This window comes from Strix aluco, chromosome 25, assembly GCF_031877795.1.
Source record: "Strix aluco isolate bStrAlu1 chromosome 25, bStrAlu1.hap1, whole genome shotgun sequence".
In the NCBI taxonomy this organism is placed as follows: domain Eukaryota; kingdom Metazoa; phylum Chordata; class Aves; order Strigiformes; family Strigidae; genus Strix; species Strix aluco.
In genome coordinates, this window is record NC_133955.1 from 3051983 (window position 1) to 3068152 (window position 16170).

General features: G+C 69.2%; 3 protein-coding genes across 3 annotated transcripts; 1 reads left to right on the forward strand and 2 right to left on the reverse strand.

Annotated features, from left to right (window-relative positions):
• On the forward strand, nt 1–4122 carry LOC141934552 (myb-related transcription factor, partner of profilin-like). Its single transcript, XM_074850094.1, has 2 exons — nt 1–614; nt 3408–4122. The coding sequence occupies exons 1-2, from the start codon at nt 149–151 to the stop codon at nt 3956–3958; spliced, it is 1017 nt and encodes a 338-aa protein (XP_074706195.1). The 5' UTR covers nt 1–148; the 3' UTR covers nt 3959–4122.
• A 759-nt stretch (nt 4123–4881) lies between these two features.
• SHISA4 (shisa family member 4) lies at nt 4882–8738 on the reverse strand. The gene is given in 7 exon segments (XM_074850375.1): nt 4882–5194; nt 5304–5358; nt 5360–5487; nt 5791–5892; nt 5895–5922; nt 6991–7154; nt 8518–8738. Coding segments are annotated over 7 exon segments (597 nt in total). The 5' UTR covers nt 8591–8738; the 3' UTR covers nt 4882–5147.
• A 1324-nt stretch (nt 8739–10062) lies between these two features.
• Nucleotides 10063–16126, reverse strand: INAVA (innate immunity activator). Its single transcript, XM_074850300.1, is given in 10 exon segments — nt 10063–10109; nt 10112–10181; nt 11277–11456; nt 11458–11857; nt 13209–13599; nt 13682–13735; nt 14625–14874; nt 15097–15216; nt 15299–15423; nt 15970–16126. Coding segments are annotated over 10 exon segments (1794 nt in total).
• Between the last annotated feature and the right edge of the window lie 44 nt (nt 16127–16170).

Genomic DNA, 16170 nt, shown 5'->3' on the forward strand with positions numbered 1-16170 from the left:
GCGGCGGCGGCCGGTGTCAGAGGGGGGTGGCGGAGCCGCCGGGCCCCGCTCGGCGCTCGGTATCGCGGGGACGAGGCCAGACAAAAGGCGCGGCGGCGGGGCGATGGGCGGCGGGGCGGCGCCATGAGGAGGAGACGGCGGCGGAGAGATGGCGGCGGCGGGCGGCGGCGGCGGCGGGGCGCGGCGGGGGCTGCTGAAGCGGAAACCGAACTTCACGCTGCAGGAGATCGACATCCTGATGAGCGAGGTGCTCAAGTACGAGCAGCTGCTCTTCGGCGCCGCCGCCAGCACCGTGAACGCCTACGAGAAGCAGAAGATCTGGTGGCGCATCACCAACAAGATCAACGCCGCCGGCCGCAACCAGCGCGACATCGGCGAGGTGAAAAACCGCTGGCGGGGGCTGCGCCGCCGGGCCAACGATAAAATCACCCGGCACCGGCAGGAGAGGCAGGGGCCCGCCGCTCGACCCGCCGTCAGACCCGGCAACGGCAACGGGAACGGTTCCGGGCCAGGCCCGCCGGAGCTCGGCCCCGGGCCCGCTGCCGGTTGGGGACAGCGCGGCGCCGCCGGCATCGACCCGCCGCTGCTCAGCGTCGAGGTGGTGGCACCGCACGGTGGGTGTGAGGGGCGGGGGGGGGCGGGACGGGGGCGGGGGGACCGGGGCACGGACATGGGGGCAGGGACGGGGACGTGGGAGGACCGGGACAGGTGCGTGGGGGGACCGGGACAGGGACACGGGGGACAGGGACAGGGACGTGGGAGGACCGGGACAGGTGCGTGGGGGGACCGGGACAGGGATACAGGGGACAGGGACACGGACACGGGGGACTGGGACACGGGGGACTGGGACGGGGATGTGGGAGGACTGGGACAGGTGCGTGGGGGACTGGGACATGGACACAGGGGACAGGGACGGGGACGTGGGAGGACCAGGACAGATGCGTGGGGGGACCGGGACAGGGATACGGGGGACAGGGACACGGACACGGGGGACTGGGACACGGGGGACTGGGACGGGGACGTGGGAGGACTGGGACAGGTGCGTGGGGGGACTGGGACATGGACACGGGGCCAGGGACATGGACACGGGGGACAGGGACACGGGGAACAGGGATGGGGACGTGGGAGGACCAGGACAGGTGCACGGGGGGACCGGGACATGGACACTGGGGACAGGGACACGGGGGACAGAGACAGGAACGTAGGAGGGCCGGGACAGGTGCGTGGGGGGACTGGGACAGGGATACGGGGGACAGGGACACGGACACGGGGGACTGGGACACGGGGGACAGGGACAGGGACGTGGGAGGACCGGGACAGATGCGTGGGGGGACCGGGACATGGACACGAGGGACAGGGACACGGACACGGGGGACTGGGACACGGGGGACAGGGGCACAGGGGACAGGGACACAGACACGGGGGACCAGGACAGGGACATGGGGATGCTGGGATCAGGATGGAGGTGTGAAGGGACCAGGACATGGACATGGGGGACCGGGACAGGGACACAGGGATGCTGGGACCAGGATGGGGGCGTGGAGGGACAGGGACAGGGACATGGGACACCAGAATCAGGACGTGGGGGGACCAGGACAGGGACACAGGGGGAAAGGACAGGGACATGAGGGACTGGAGCAGGGACACGGGAGCACTGGGACCAGGACTGTGAGGGGGGCACTGGGGACCAGGACAGGGACAGAGGAGCACTGGGACCAGGACAGGTGCATGGAGGGACAGGGACGGGGACACAGGGGACCAGGACCAGGACACGGGGGGACCAGGACATTTTAGGGACACGGGGCACTGGGGCCAGGATGTGGGGGACCAGGACACAGGTGTGGGGGACCAGGAGAGGGACATGGAGGACTCGGACAAGGACACAGGGGACCAGGACCAGGATGGGAGGGGACCAGGACCAAGGCACTGGGACCAGGACAGGTGTGTGAAGGGACAGGGACAAGGACACAGGGCATCAGGACCAGGACAGGGACGCTGGGACTGTGACATGGGAGACCGGGATGTGGATACAGGGGACCAAGGCAGGGACACAGACGACTGGGACAGGGAGGGGGGGGACAGGGACACAAGGACACTGAAACAAGTGCATAGGGGGACTGGGACAGGGGCAGGGACATGGGGGACAAGGACCAGGTCATGGGGGGACCAGGACACAGACACAGCAGAGCAGGACAGGGACACAGGACTGGGACAGGGACACAGGGGACTGGGACAGGGATGTGGCGGGACAGGGACCAGGACGTGGGGGGACATGGACCAGGATGTGGGGAGACCAGGACCGTGTCAGGGGCACCGGGACCAGGATGTGGGGGCCCAGGGCAGGGACATGGATGACTGGGAAAGGGATGTGGGGGGACAGGGACGTGGGGACACTGGGACCAAGACAGGTGCATGGAGGAACTGGGACATGGAGGACCAGGATAGGGACATGGAGGGGACATATAGACGCAGGAGAGGACAGGGGCATGGAGGACTGGGACAGGGATGTGGGGGGACCAGGGTAGGGACATGGGTGACAGGGACATGGGAGGACAAGGACAGGGACATAGGAGACAGGGACAGCAACAGGGGCACTGGGACCAGGACAGGAGGATACTGGGATCCAGCCAGGGACATGAGGCATGGAACCAGGACAGGGGCAAGGGACAGGGCACCGGGGCAGGGGACCAGGGCAGGGCCAGGAGCACCGAGACGAGGTCAGGGACATGGGGGGACCTGGGCCAGGACAGGGAACCGGCACCGGGACAGGGATGGGGGTGGCGAGGCTGGGACAGGAGCATGAGGGGACCAGGATCAGGACAGGAACATGGGGTGACATGGCCCAGGAGAGGGACTAGGGACAGTGGCACTGGGATCAGGACAGGAGGATACCAGGGTCAGGCCAGGGATTAGGACAGGGACAAGGGACAGGGGGTACCGGGACCAGGACAGGGATAAGAGGGGGCTGGGAACAGGGTGGGGACATGGTGGGATTGGGACAGTGACATGGGCAGGACCAGGACAGGGACAAAGGATGTGGGGGGACCAGCACAAGAGAGTTACTGAGACCAGGACAGGGACACATGGGGACCGGGACAGGGACATGGGGTACCGGGACCACGCAGGGACATGGGGGCACCACATTCAGGACAAGGATGTGGGAGTGCTGGGACCGGGAGAGGGACGAGGGACATGGGATGGGGCTGAACCACAATGAGGGACACGGGGCGATGGGGCTACGTCCGTAGAGATGGGAGCGGGACTGGGCACGGGAGAGGGGACGTGGGAGTACGGGGATGGGGACAAGGACGGAGCAAGCAGAGGCAGAAGGGGGGGGCCGGGTCGCTCGGCCGTGGGGCGCAGGGGACATTGTGGGGTCCCGCCAGCTGCCCTGTGTCCTCCCGCAGGCGTCAAGGAGGAGGCGGTGAAGGAGGAGCCGGTGGAGGTGAAGACCGAGCCCTTCCCCGGCCCGGCTGCCGACAGCGTCCCCGGCCGCGGCGCTGAGCGCCGGCTACCCCGCACCGGCATCCGCTCGCCCGGCGAGCTGTGCGAGGGCTGGAGCCGGAGCCCCCCGCGCCCCGCGCCCCCCGAACTCTCCCTCGGCGACCTGGGCGGGCAGCAGGAGCCGTTGGGCTCCGATTTCCCCAGCATCCTCTTCGAGCAGGAGGCCGAGCATCTCAATAACTGCGGCGCGGGCGAACCGGGACCTCCGGGGACGACGGGGCTGTCGGACGGGGCAACCGACAGCCCCCAGCTCACCCCGGCCGAAAAACGCATCGTGCAGTCGAACGAGCGGCTGGTGCAGGAGATGCGGGCTTTCCGACGGGAGTACGCCGAGAGCCGCCGGGAAACCACCTCGGTCCTGCGCGGCATCGCCCAGGCGCTGGGCGGCCTCAGCCGCAGCCTGGCCGAAATCCGTGACCTCTACCTCCGGGGGCAGGTGGTCCCCAAACCCTGACCCCCCCACGCAGCTGGCTGTGTGCGCCCGTGGCCGGCGGGGACCGCCCTGGGGACACCTTTTCCCCCCTGCCCCAGCGCCCGCCTTGCTTCTTTTATTAATTTTTTTTTTTTTTTCCCCCCTTCCATCCCACTTCAATAAAACTCAAGAGCTGCCCCCCCCCGCCTCCTCCCTCCCTGGGCTTGTTGCAGGGTTTTGGGGGCGATGGGGCTCATGGCTCATGGGGCAGCGGTTTGCTCCCGGGGGGGGGGGGGGGGGGGAGCGGTTTCTCTGTGGCTTTTCCCCCCCCACCGGGAACAATGGACTCGTCAGTCCCAAATTTAGCCGGTGGCTGGGGCCCCCCCCTCGCAGCGGTGGTGCGGGGCGGGTGGTGAATCACAGCGGAATTTGCCGTCCAAAATAGCCGGGGTGAATCACCCCCCCCCCGCGCCCGCTCCTCGCCGCCTGCTGCGGTGGGAGACGGGTCCCGGCTCCGGCGATGAGGAACCAGGGTGGGGGCGGGCGGAGGAATTGGCCTTGCGCCCACAGCCCCCACCCTAAAGCTGAATCTGCCGCTTTCTGACCCGAAATCCTGCTGGGGTTGGTTTCACATCCCGGTTCGGAGCTGGGGGGGGGGGGGGGGGGGGGGGGGGGCGGGCAGCGGACCCCCTGGTTTGGTGGGAATTGCCCATCCCAACCCAGTTTTTGGAGGGAGAAGCCCCCAGATTGGAAGGTGAAGGGGGGAAAGTCGCACCCCCCCCCCCCCCCCCCCCCGTTACAGCTCCCCGGGGGGGGCCGTGGGGCTCTGCCCCCCACCTCCGAGCCACCGAGACGACACCAGGGTTTGGGGCACAAGATGTGGTTTAATGCCAACGCCGGGGCGGGAGAAGGGCCAGGCCCGAATCCGGGGTGCAGGGGTGCAGCGATTCCCGGCCCTCGGGGACCCTCCCCCGGGCACCACCCCCGCCACGGGTACAACGGGGCCGTTGGCACCCGGAGCCGGGGCGGAGGCGCCCACAAAGGGCCCAGTGTGCGGGACAAGAGCCGCCCTGTGCTGCTGGCACCGGGTCACCCCGGGACAGCCGGGAAGGGCCCGATCCGGCCCCAGCCGGGGCACCCTCCTGGCTCCAGGGGGGGGGCGGGATGGGGGTCCCCAGCCCAACCCCGCTGGCCGGCGGCGGGAGGAGGGTGCTGGGGTCCCCGCGGGTGCTCAGACTCCGGGGTAGCCGGGCTGTGCCGGGGCGTAGGGTGGAGGCGCTGCGGGGGGGAGCGGGATGGGGGTGTCAGCCCCTGCAAGGCCACCGTGGCCCCCCCCTGGGGAATAGGGGGGTTCCCCACACACACACTCCCCCCCCCCGGTGCTCACCTGTGGGGTTGTAGACGGGGGGGCCAGAGGGGTACAGCGGGTACTGGGCGGCGGGGGCCGGCCGGCGGGTACATGGCCATGGGGGCGAAGCCGGGCTGGGGGGGCATGGGGCCGGCTTTGGGGTCCATGGGGAAGGGGGCTGGGGGGGCCGCGGGGGGGTAACTGGACAGTGGGATCTCCAGGCCTGCGGAGAGATGGGGTGAGGGCTGCGGCACCCCGACACGGGGACAGGGCCGGGGGCAGGTGTCTGTGGCCCTCGGGGGGGGGGTAGGGAGGGGCGGGTGGGCACTGGGGTGTGATGTCAGCAGCACCCCCCAGTGCCCTCCCCCACCACCCAAGTGCCCCTCCCGCACCCTCAGCATCCCCCTCGCCCCCCCAAATCCTCCCACCCTGTATCTACAGGACCCCTCCCGCACCCCCTCCCCTGCATCCCCCCCCCCCATCCCTGCACCCCACAGCCCCCCCACCCCGCACCCCAGCCCCCCACCTTGCAGGGGGGTGCGCAGGTGCTGCCGGCGCTGGTACAAGTAGCAGCAGGAGCACATGAAGCAGCAGACGATGGTGGTGACGATGGCGATGAAGAGCACACGGCCGAGGCGATGCCCGCGATGTCTTGGGGCTGTGCGACACCGTGGGGACGTGGCGGGGGGGCACCCGGGCAGAGCCCCCCCCCCCGTCACCGCAGGGTACCTCCCCCCACCCCCAGTCACACCAGTGCCCGAAGCACCGAGGGGCACCCGTGGAGCACCCACCTGGGGACCGGAGGGACAGGGACGTCCAGAGAAGCACCCAGTGCCCAGCACCACTGCCCAGTGCCCAGCACCCAGTGCCCAGCACCACTGCCCAGTGCCCAGCACCCAGTGACCAGCACCCAGTGCCCAGTGACCAGCACCCAGCACCAGTGACCAGCACCCACTGCCCAGTGACCAGCACCCAGCACCAGTGACCAGCACCCACTGCCAGTGCTCAGCTCCCAGTGCCCAGCACCACTGCCCAGTGCCCAGCACCCAGTGCCCAACACCCACTGCCCAGTGACCAGCACCCAGTGACCAGCACCACTGCCCAGTGACCAGCACCCACTGCCCAGTGCTCAGCTCCCAGTGCCCAGCACCCAGCACCAGTGCCCAGCACCCAGCACCAGTGACCAGCACCCAGTGCCCAGCACCCAGCACCAGTGACCAGCACCCACTGCCCAGTGCCCAGTGCCCAGCACCCAGTACCAGTGCCCAGGGCCCAGCACCAGCACCCAATACCCCTGCCAGCACCCAGTATCAGTGCCCAGCACCCAGTACCAGTGGCCAGCACCCACTGGCCAGCACCATGTACCAGCACCCAATACCCCTGCCCAACACCCATTACCCCTGCCCAGCACCCAGTGCCCAGCACCCAGTATCAATGCCCAGCACCCAGTATCAGTGTCCAGTACCCACTGCCCAGCACCTCATACCAGCACCCATTACCACCGCCCAGCACCCAGTGCCCAGCACCATTGCCCACCACCTAGTACCAGTGCCCAGCACCCACTGCCCAGCACCATCACCCAGTACCAGCACCCAGCACCATCACCCAGTGCCAGCACCCAGCATCCAGTCCCCAGGGCCCAGTACCCAAAGACAAGCCCCCATCGCTGAGGCTCAGCACCCAGCACCCGTCACTGAGGCTCAGCACCCATGGCCGCGGCCAGCACCCAAAGGCACCTGAAGGCGAGGCAGTGGCGCTGCTGCAGGGGGTCGCGGCAGCAGTAGCGCTGGTGGCACGTGCCGCAGCAGAAGGCGAGGAGCTCGCAGTCGAAGCCGGGGTGCCACGAGCCGTTCCTGTCCACGTACCACAGGCAGTCCTCGCCCCCCGCCGCTGGGGACAGCCGCCCGTCACCGGGGCCTCGGGGCACCCACACACCCGCCGCGGCGCCAGCACCAGCCCACGTCCTCTGTTCCCCGATGGTGGCTCAGGGGGACGGCCCGTACCCCACTGCGTCCTGCCCCCGGATCCCCCGCCCTGTACCCCACTCCAGCCTGCCCCACATCCCCCTGTACCCCACTTTATCCTGCCCCACACCCCTCCATACCCTGCTCCATCCTGCCCCCTGTACCCCACTCCATTCTGCCCCACGTACCCCTACACATCCCGCTCCATCCTCCCCCTGTACCCCACTTTATCCTGCTCCATGTCCCCCCATACCCCACTCCATCCTGCCCCACATCCCTCCATACCCTGCCCCCATGTACCCCTCATACCCTGCCCCATCCTGCCCCACATCCCCCTGTACCCCACTTCATCCTGCCCCACACCCCTCCATACCCTGCTCCATCCTGCCCCCCTGTACCCCACTTTATCCTGCCCCACGTCCCCCCATTCCCTGCTCCATCCTGCCCCCCTGTACCCTACTCCATCCTGCCCCACATCCCCCCTGTACACTGCTGCATCCTGCCCCCCACATCCCCCCCCCGTACCCCACTCCATCCTGCCCCACGTACCCCTACACACCCTGCTCCATCCTGCCCCCGTGTCCCCCCCACACTCTGCCCCATCCTGCCCCACATCTCCCCACACCCCACTCCATCCTGCCCCACAGCCTTGCGGACCCCGCTCCCTCTCACCCAGCCCCCAGACCCCCCCCCAGGCCGCCCCCCGCCCTCCCCAGTTGCCCCAGTGACGCCTCCCAGCTCTATTCCTGGCCGGAGTCACCTGCGCTCCCAGAAATAGCCCCGGGACGAGGCCCGGGGGGCGGCTGGAGGCGGGGCGGGGGGGGGGGGACACGGGACCTGGAAGCCACCGGCGTTGGGCTCCTTCCCTCGGGGTTTCCACTTCGCTCCCCACCGGCTCCAAGTGGCTTCTCCGGGGTCTCCTCTGGGGGTTCACCCACCGCCCAAACGGGACCCCCGGCAGCTCGGAGCCAAGTGGGGAAACTGAGGCACCCACCCCCCCCCCCCCCCCCCGCGACTCGAGTGGCCACCGGCTCCCTGCACGCTGCTCCCGGGGGCAAGCGGCTCTCGGGACACCCCGAAAGTGGCAAATGGGGGGCGGTGGGGGGGGGGGTGGGACACGACAGCGCCCAGTGGGACACGTTGGTGCGAGCAACCCCCGTGCCAAGGGCCCGTGTGCTGGCGCAGGGCACGGGCACAGCCGGTGGCACCGGGTTCCCCCCCGAGGTGGCACCGCCACACGCCCCCCCCACCCCCCCCGCGATGCCCCGGGACCCCCCCGTGTCTCTTACCCAGCGAGGCGGCCACGGCCACCAGCACGGTCCCGGCCAGGGGCCACCCGCTGCCGGTGCCGCCGGGCCCCATCCCGGAGGCGGCCCGGGGGGGCGGCGCGGGGCCGGGCCCGGTGCCCCCGCTCAGCGCTGCCCGGGGCCGGGCTGGGGGCGGCGGGCTGCGGTGCGGCAACGGGCGCGTTGCGGCGGGGCCGGGGAGGGGGAGTGGGAAGGGGCGGGGGGGGGATCCCGGTGCCGCTCCCGGTGCGGCGGTGCCGGTGGGATCCCGGTGCCGCTCCCGGTGCGGCGGTGCCGGTGGAGCCCCGGTGCCGGTGGAGCCCCGGTGCGGGGCCGGCGCAGGCCCGCAGTGACGCCGCAGCCCGGCGGTGCTCGGTCGCTGCCCGGTGCCCCCCCGCGGCGGCACCTCCCGCCGCAGCCACCGGCCCCCGCCCGCCGCCACCGGGCGGAGCGGCGCCGCCGGGGCCCGTGGGCACGGGCAGGGCCGGGCGGGGCTGCTCGGGGGGGGGGGGACTCCGGCGGTCGGACAGCGGCTCGGCCCGCCCCCCCCCCGCCCCTCACTGCCCTTCCCCACCCTGCACCCCTTCCCGGCACCCCTTATTTCCCCCTCCCCCTGCACCCCATCCCTTCGCTCGTCCTTGCACCCCTTCCCCTGCGCCCCACCCCTGCACCCCTTTCCTTCCGCCCCCCCGCACCCCCGCAGCCCTCCCCTGCACCCCTTTCCCTGCACAGCCCCCCGCTCCCCCGTTCCCCTGCACCCCAACCCTTCCCCGCCCCCCCTGCTCCCCATCATTTCCCTTCTCCTACCCCATCCTTCCCCTGCACCCCCTCCACACCCTCTGCACCCCTTATTTCCCCTCCCTCTGCACCCCATCCTTCACCCCAGCCTTGCACCCCTTCCCCCACACCCCTCCTGTCCAGCCCCCCCACCCCTGCACCCCACCCTTTCCCCCCCTCCCATCCCCAGCACCCCCCTTTCCCCAGCACCCCCATCCGGGCCAGGCCAAGGGCTCGCTGGGTGCTGGGGCGGGGGGCACGGCTGCCCCCCGACACTGGGGTCACCCCACCACCATCCCAAGCCCACAGAGTCACAGGCTGGACCCCAAAATACCGGGGCCTGATCCTGGCCATGACGACCCAGCGCTGGATCCAGGGGGTGGGGGCCCCCCCAGGGGACAGGGCTGGGGACACGGTGACGCGTCCCGAGGGGCTGGCGAGGACAGGAGCACCCCAACGACCACGTTTATTAGAGACCCGAATTCAGGATCACGGTGGCACCGTCAGTGTCGGGGTCACGGTGACAGGGTGGGGGGGGACACGGGGTGGGGGGGGGGCCAGCCCCAGCCACCCCATCCCAGCCCTGCGCACCCCAGAGGTGCTGGGGGGGGGGGGGGGGGGGGGCTGTGCCTCCCACCCGAGTCCCCACGCCATGGTGGGGGGGGGGGTGGGACGGGACATCCCTGTCCCCACTGTCCCTGGGCCAGCCAGGCTGTGCCCCCCCCATCCCCTCCAGAGTCGGGGGGGGGGGGGCGAGGGCGGTGTCCACGCTTACACTTGTGTGACGATCTCGCCGTTCTCAGGCACGTAGACCTGCACGGCACGCCGTCCGGGGAGCGCCGCAGGACGTGGATCGGGGGCGCCTGCGTGGGAGAAGGAGCCCGTGGGTGCTGGCACCCCGCCCTGCGCCGGGGCAGCACCCCGGGGTGCACATCGCGGGGCAGGGTTTGGGGGGGAGAGGGGGTGTTTGTGGGGGCACGACTGCAGGTCCCGACTTGCCCTGCGTGGGCCCTGGTCGTGCCACGGGTGCTGGCCCCCAAAATATCTGCAGGGACCCCCCTGCCCAGGGGCACCCTGGTGCTGTCCCAGGGACCCCCGTGGGAACCCGGGTCCTGCTTGTGGGACCGTGGGTGTGACCGGAGGGACCCTCGTGGGACTCCAGTCCTGCCCCAGGGACCCCCTTAGGATCCTGCTTCTGCCCCAGGGACTCTTGTGGGACCCCAGTCCTGGCCCAGGGACCCTGGATCTGCCCAGAGGGACCCTCAGAGGGTCCCCATCCTGCCCCAAAGGACCTTGAGGAACCTTGGTCCTGTGCCCAAGACCCTCACAAGACCCTGGTCCTGGCTGTGGGACCTTCTCAGGACCCCCAATCCTGGTCCTGCCCTGTCCCAGGGGACCTTCACCGGTCCTGTTCCAGGCACCCTTGGGGTTCCTCAGTCTTGCCCCAAGGAACCCTCATGGGACCCCTCATTCTTCCCCCACGATCCCCTCAGGACCCCGATCCTCCCCCTGGGACCCACTCAGGACCCTGGTCCTGCCCCAAGAGCCCCCTTAGGATCCTGCTTCTGCCCCAGAGACCCTCGTGGGACACTAGGCCTGGCCTGTGGGACCCTGGACCTGCCCCGAGGGACCCTCAGAGGGTCCCCATCCTGCCCCAAAGGACCTTGAAGGACCTTGGTCCTGTCCCCAAGACCTTCCTCAGACCCTGCCCAGGGACCTTCACTGGATCTCAGTCCTGCCCCAAGGACCCTCATGGGACCCCAATCCTTCCCCATGGACCCCCCCAGGACCCCACTCTTGCTCCGGGGAACCTCATGGGACCCCACCAGAGCCACTTGTCCCTAAACCACCTCAGGGTGACAACTCGTGTCACCCCAGTCACCTGCAGGGCAGCACCCAGGGGGTCCCCATATGGGCACAGGCACTGTGGTGCCCCCACTCTCCCATGTCCCCACTCCCACCACTGCCCCAGCCGGACCCCAGACCCTACCTGAGCCCGTGCAGGACTCTACGGGTGATGGCACGTCCCTGGTGGTGCCACCACGGGGTCCGTGAAAGGCCCCTTGTCGGTCAAGGGAGTGGGGCCGGGCACCCCGCAGTCGGGCGCGCTGGTGCCATGACTTGAGCTCCTCGGTCACGGCCGCCTTGGAGAGCCCCCGGCCCCCCCGCCGGCGCATAGTCCTTGAGCGAGGGGGTGCGCACGATGCGGCTGTGTGAGGGCACCAGGCGTTGGTAGCGTAGCGGGGCCAAATCCTGCTCGTAGAGGAAAGCCGGGGGGCCGGCGGGCGGCAGGAACCGATGGGCACCCCGGGGGTAATAACCAGGTTCGGCGAGGGGCGGTGGGACTGGGGGGCGCGGGAAGGAGACGTCGGGGCTGCTGCTGCCCGGGGACGTGGCGTGGGAGATGCTGGAGAGGTCGGAGATGCTGTCGTCGGAGCCGGAGTGGCACGCGGGGCCGGGGGTCGGGATGCAGGAGGTGGGCACCGTCACCGTGTAGTACGTGGGGCGCCGGCGGGGTACGGCACTGCGGCCCCGCGGCTCACCGGGCTGCCAGCACGCCTCCACCCTGCGGGCAGGAGGGCTGCGGCTGCAGGTGGACCCTTCCCCTCACCACCCGCCCGAAAAACCAGGGGAAAGGGGGGCCGGGGGGTGTGGGGGGCTGAGTACCCAATGGGTGCAGGCTGCGGCCTCCCCATGGGGTTATCTGCAGCCTCATCCCCGTGGATTTATGGGCATCCTCCACATAGGGTTGTCTCCAACCTCCTCCTCACGGAGTTATCTCCAACCTCCTCCCCGTGGGTTGAGCTCCACCCTCCCCATGGGGTTGTCTCCATCCTCCCATAACGTTGTCTACAACCTCCCCATGGGTTGTCTCCATCCTTCTCACAGGGTTATCTCCAACCTCCCCTTGGTGTTATCTCCAACCTCCTCCCCCCCCCATGGCTTTAGCTCCATCCTCCCATGAGGATATCTCCATCCTCCTCCTCGTGGAGTTAACTCCATCCACCTTCCCATGGGTTGAGCTCCATCTTCACCATGTGACTATCTCCATCCTCCTCCCCATAGGGTTGTCTCCATCCTCTTCATAGGTTTATCTCCAACCTCCCCACAGGGATATCTCCATCCTCCCCTTGCTGTTATCTCCATCCTCCCTCCCTGTAGGGTTATCTCCAACCTCCCAATGGCTTTAGGTCCATCCTCCCCATGGGGCTATCTCCGTCCTCCTCCCCATGGGGTTGTCTCCATCCTCCTCCCCATGGGGTTGTCTCCATCCTCCCCACAGGGTTATCTCCAACCTCCTCATGGAGTTAACTCCATCCACCTTCCCATGGGTTGAGCTCCATCCTCCCCATGTGACTATCTCCATCCTCCTCCCCATAGGGTTGTCTCCATCCTCTTCATAGGTTTATCTCCAACCTCCCCACAGGGATATCTCCATCCTCCCCTTGCTGTTATCTCCATCCTCCCTCCCTGTAGGGTTATCTCCAACCTCCCAATGGCTTTAGGTCCATCCTCCCCATGGGGCTATCTCCGTCCTCCTCCCCATGGGGTTGTCTCCATCCTCCTCCCCATGGGGTTGTCTCCATCCTCCCCACAGGGTTATCTCCAACCTCCTCATGGAGTTAACTCCATCCACCTTCCCATGGGTTGAGCTCCATCCTCCCCATGCGACTATCTCCATCCACCCCACCATAGGGTTGTCTCCATCCTCTTCACAGGTTTATCTCCAACCTCCCCATGGGGATATCTCCATCCTCCCCATAAATTTGACTCCAACCTCCGCACAGGGATATCTCCATCCTCCCCTTGGTGTTATCTCCATCCTCCCCTTGGTGTTATCTCCATCCTCTCCTTGGTGTTATCTCCATCCTCCCTTGCAGAAGCCCTGGTCCCCTCTCCCCATGCCCAGGACATACCTGAGGGACTGGGACTGTCCCCGCCGGCCCGATGGCTCCGGGGTGCTGGGAGCGCTGGAGCCCGCCTGCCGGCACAGCACCAGGGTCCTGATGGGGACAAAGCGGTAGGGAGGGACGTCCCCCGCCCTGGCCACCGGCGAGGCTGCGGGGTCGGGGCTGCCGGGTGTGGCGGGGGTGGCTGGTGGGGACCCGGGGTAGCACCGGGAGCCCCGCGTTTCCCCATCCCCGGCGTCGACACTGGGTTTTTTGGCCTTCTCATAGGGTCTGTCGAGGCTGGTCTCCCGCCAAGGGCTGGGAGGGGCCAGCGGGGTCCCTGACCCCTCCTCCTCGGTGGGCTCCTCGAGGGACGGGGACCCCCGTGGGGTGGCAGATCCTGTCAGCCGTGTCTCCTCTGCGGGGGAAGCGAAGGGTTGGGATGGAGGGGACACACGGGGAGCAGTGTCCCCCCTCCCCAGTCCCCGCAGCCCCCTTACCCTCCTCCAGCAGGACGGTGTCCGACAGCGAGCTCTCATCGGAGGCGCTGAGCTCTGCGGGGCAGGGGACGGGTGAGAACGGTGCCGGTGCCGCCGCCGGGTGCCAAAACGCTCCCACGGCACCCGCCGCCACCCAGCGCGTCCCCGGAGGCCTCCGCTCCCCCTCTCCCACGCCGCCTGTCCCGACACGCTCCGGGACGGTGGCGGTACCGGCCAGGCCGGCTTTGCCGAGCTGCGTTGCCGGCGCTGCGGGCAGCTCCCAGCCTGCCCAGGCCGGGCAGGAGGAGGGGTGCTGGGCAGGTTTGGGGGCACCAGGAGGGAAGGAGCCACCACCACCATGTCCCTGGTCCTTGGGGGGGTGACGGGAAGGTGGCAGGGATAGAGCCGAGGCTGAGGCACGTGCGGGGGCGAGCGGGGCCCCGCTTGGATGGCTGCCACCGGGATGGGGACGTGGCAGCAGGGCCAAATCCTGCCTCTCGTTGGGGTGCACTCACTGTGGGTGGTGGGTCAGGGGGCAGTCATGGGGTACAATCAGCAGGGGTGAAGTATTGGGGTGCATTCATGCGGGCGCATAGAGCAGGGATGGTGTATCGGGGTGCATGCCGTGGGGATGAAGCTTCGGGGGGGCATTCACAAGGGTGCAACCACCAGGGATGAAGCGTAGGGGCGCGTTCATGGGGGGGCCATCATCGGGGATGGTGTGTGGGGGTGCAGTCACCAGGGATGAAGTATTGGGGTGCACGCCCTGGGGATGGTATATTGGGGTGCATCCAGGGGGGTGCATTCACCAGGGATGGGGGATTGGGGTGCACACGCCAGGGACGGCACATCGGGGTGCATTCACCAGGGACACCCAACCACGCTGCACCCATCTCTACCTCCCTGACTTCCAGCACCCCCCGAACGAGCCACCACCAGCCAGGGGAGGGCAGATGGGGGGTGCGGGTGGGGGGGAGCTCACCCTCGGCAGCACCGGTCCCACCACCGGCGGGCAGGGGCCGGCGGCCGGCCAGGAGCCGTCGCTGGTTGAGGATGTTCTCCAGGTCCTTCAGCTTCTGCTCCTCCAGCAGAGCCGCCGTCTGCCGCCGCTTGCGGAGCCTCTTGCTGATGTTTTCCTCCCGGCAGAGACGTCGGGCGGCCTTGGCGATCTGCAGCTGCAGCGCCAGGTCCCGCTCCAGGGCGCTCAGTGGGTCCTGGGGATGGAGTTGGGGGGCGCACGCTCGGTACCCCACCACCCACCGCCACCCCACCCATCGCGCCTGCGGGGGGAGATGAATTTCTCCCGTGGGATGGCGATGGTGACATCTCCGGGTGACGCTTGGGCATCTCCAGCATGGGATGGAGATGGGTCCCCACCGCCTGCCCCCAGGGACACCCCCCCACCCACCCCTGCTGCACCCCGGGGACCCCCTCACCGCCCCGCGTAGGACGAGGGTCTCATCCAGCTTGAAGGCGGCACCAATCCTGCGCCGGACCTTGGGGGGCTTCTCGCCAGCTTTCAGGGGGTACTCGCGGGGCAGCGTCCCCGTCAGCTCCTGGGGGACATCACGGGGACACTGAGCCGCTGCCGGGGGGGGGTTTGGGGCAGGGTGTGTCCCCCCCCCGCACCCCACTCACCGCCTCGCGCAGGCAGAGCCGCCGCAGCTCCTGCACGCAGCCCTCCAGCCGGGCCTCCAACGCCTGCTGCTGCCTGCGCCCTGCCTGCGCCCGCTCCTTCAGGGGCGACACGGGGCTGTCGGGGCCTGGGGACGGACGGACGGAGGGACGGGCGGGTGGACGCCTGCTGAGATGCACCCCGACACCCCCCCCCACCACCACCCCCCAGCCTCCCTGCCTCAGTTTCCCCCAGCCCCAGGGAGGAGAAAAGAATCTGTGACCACCCCGCCCCCACCCTGCACCGCGCTACCCCCCAGCAGCACCCATGGGTGCTCCAGCTCCCCCGGGGCAGCTGTGATTTCCCAGCATGGGGGGGGGCACACACAGACGGGGAAGGTTTCGCCCTGACTCAGCCATCCCCGAGCGAAACCCGGCTGAGTCAACGCCAGACCAGGGCCCCCCCCCCTGCCCCGCCATGCTTGGGTGCCCCCCCCGAAACTGGGGAACCCCCATTTTCCCACCCTCCCCCCCCACCAAGGAGCTTTTGTGTGTCCCCAGGGCCACTCCATGCACTGAAGTGCCCCGTTCTCAGCCTGGGGAGGGGGGGCACACCTATACGATCATGCGTGGGGGATGGGAGCACCCCAAGACCTTCCCCCCCCCCCCCCCAAAAATACCTCCCCAGCGCTCACCCGAATGCAGCATGATCCCGCTGTCGGTGTCGCTCGCCTCCCCCATGCCGCGCCAGGACCCTACAGGCGACAGCGGGGAGACGCCTTGTCCCTGTGCCACCCCCCGGGGAGCACCCATGGGTGCAACCCCCACCGCACCCCCCCCAACCTTCAGCATCACCCTCGTCCTTCCCGGCCGCCGGCTCCGGCGATGGCGGCCGG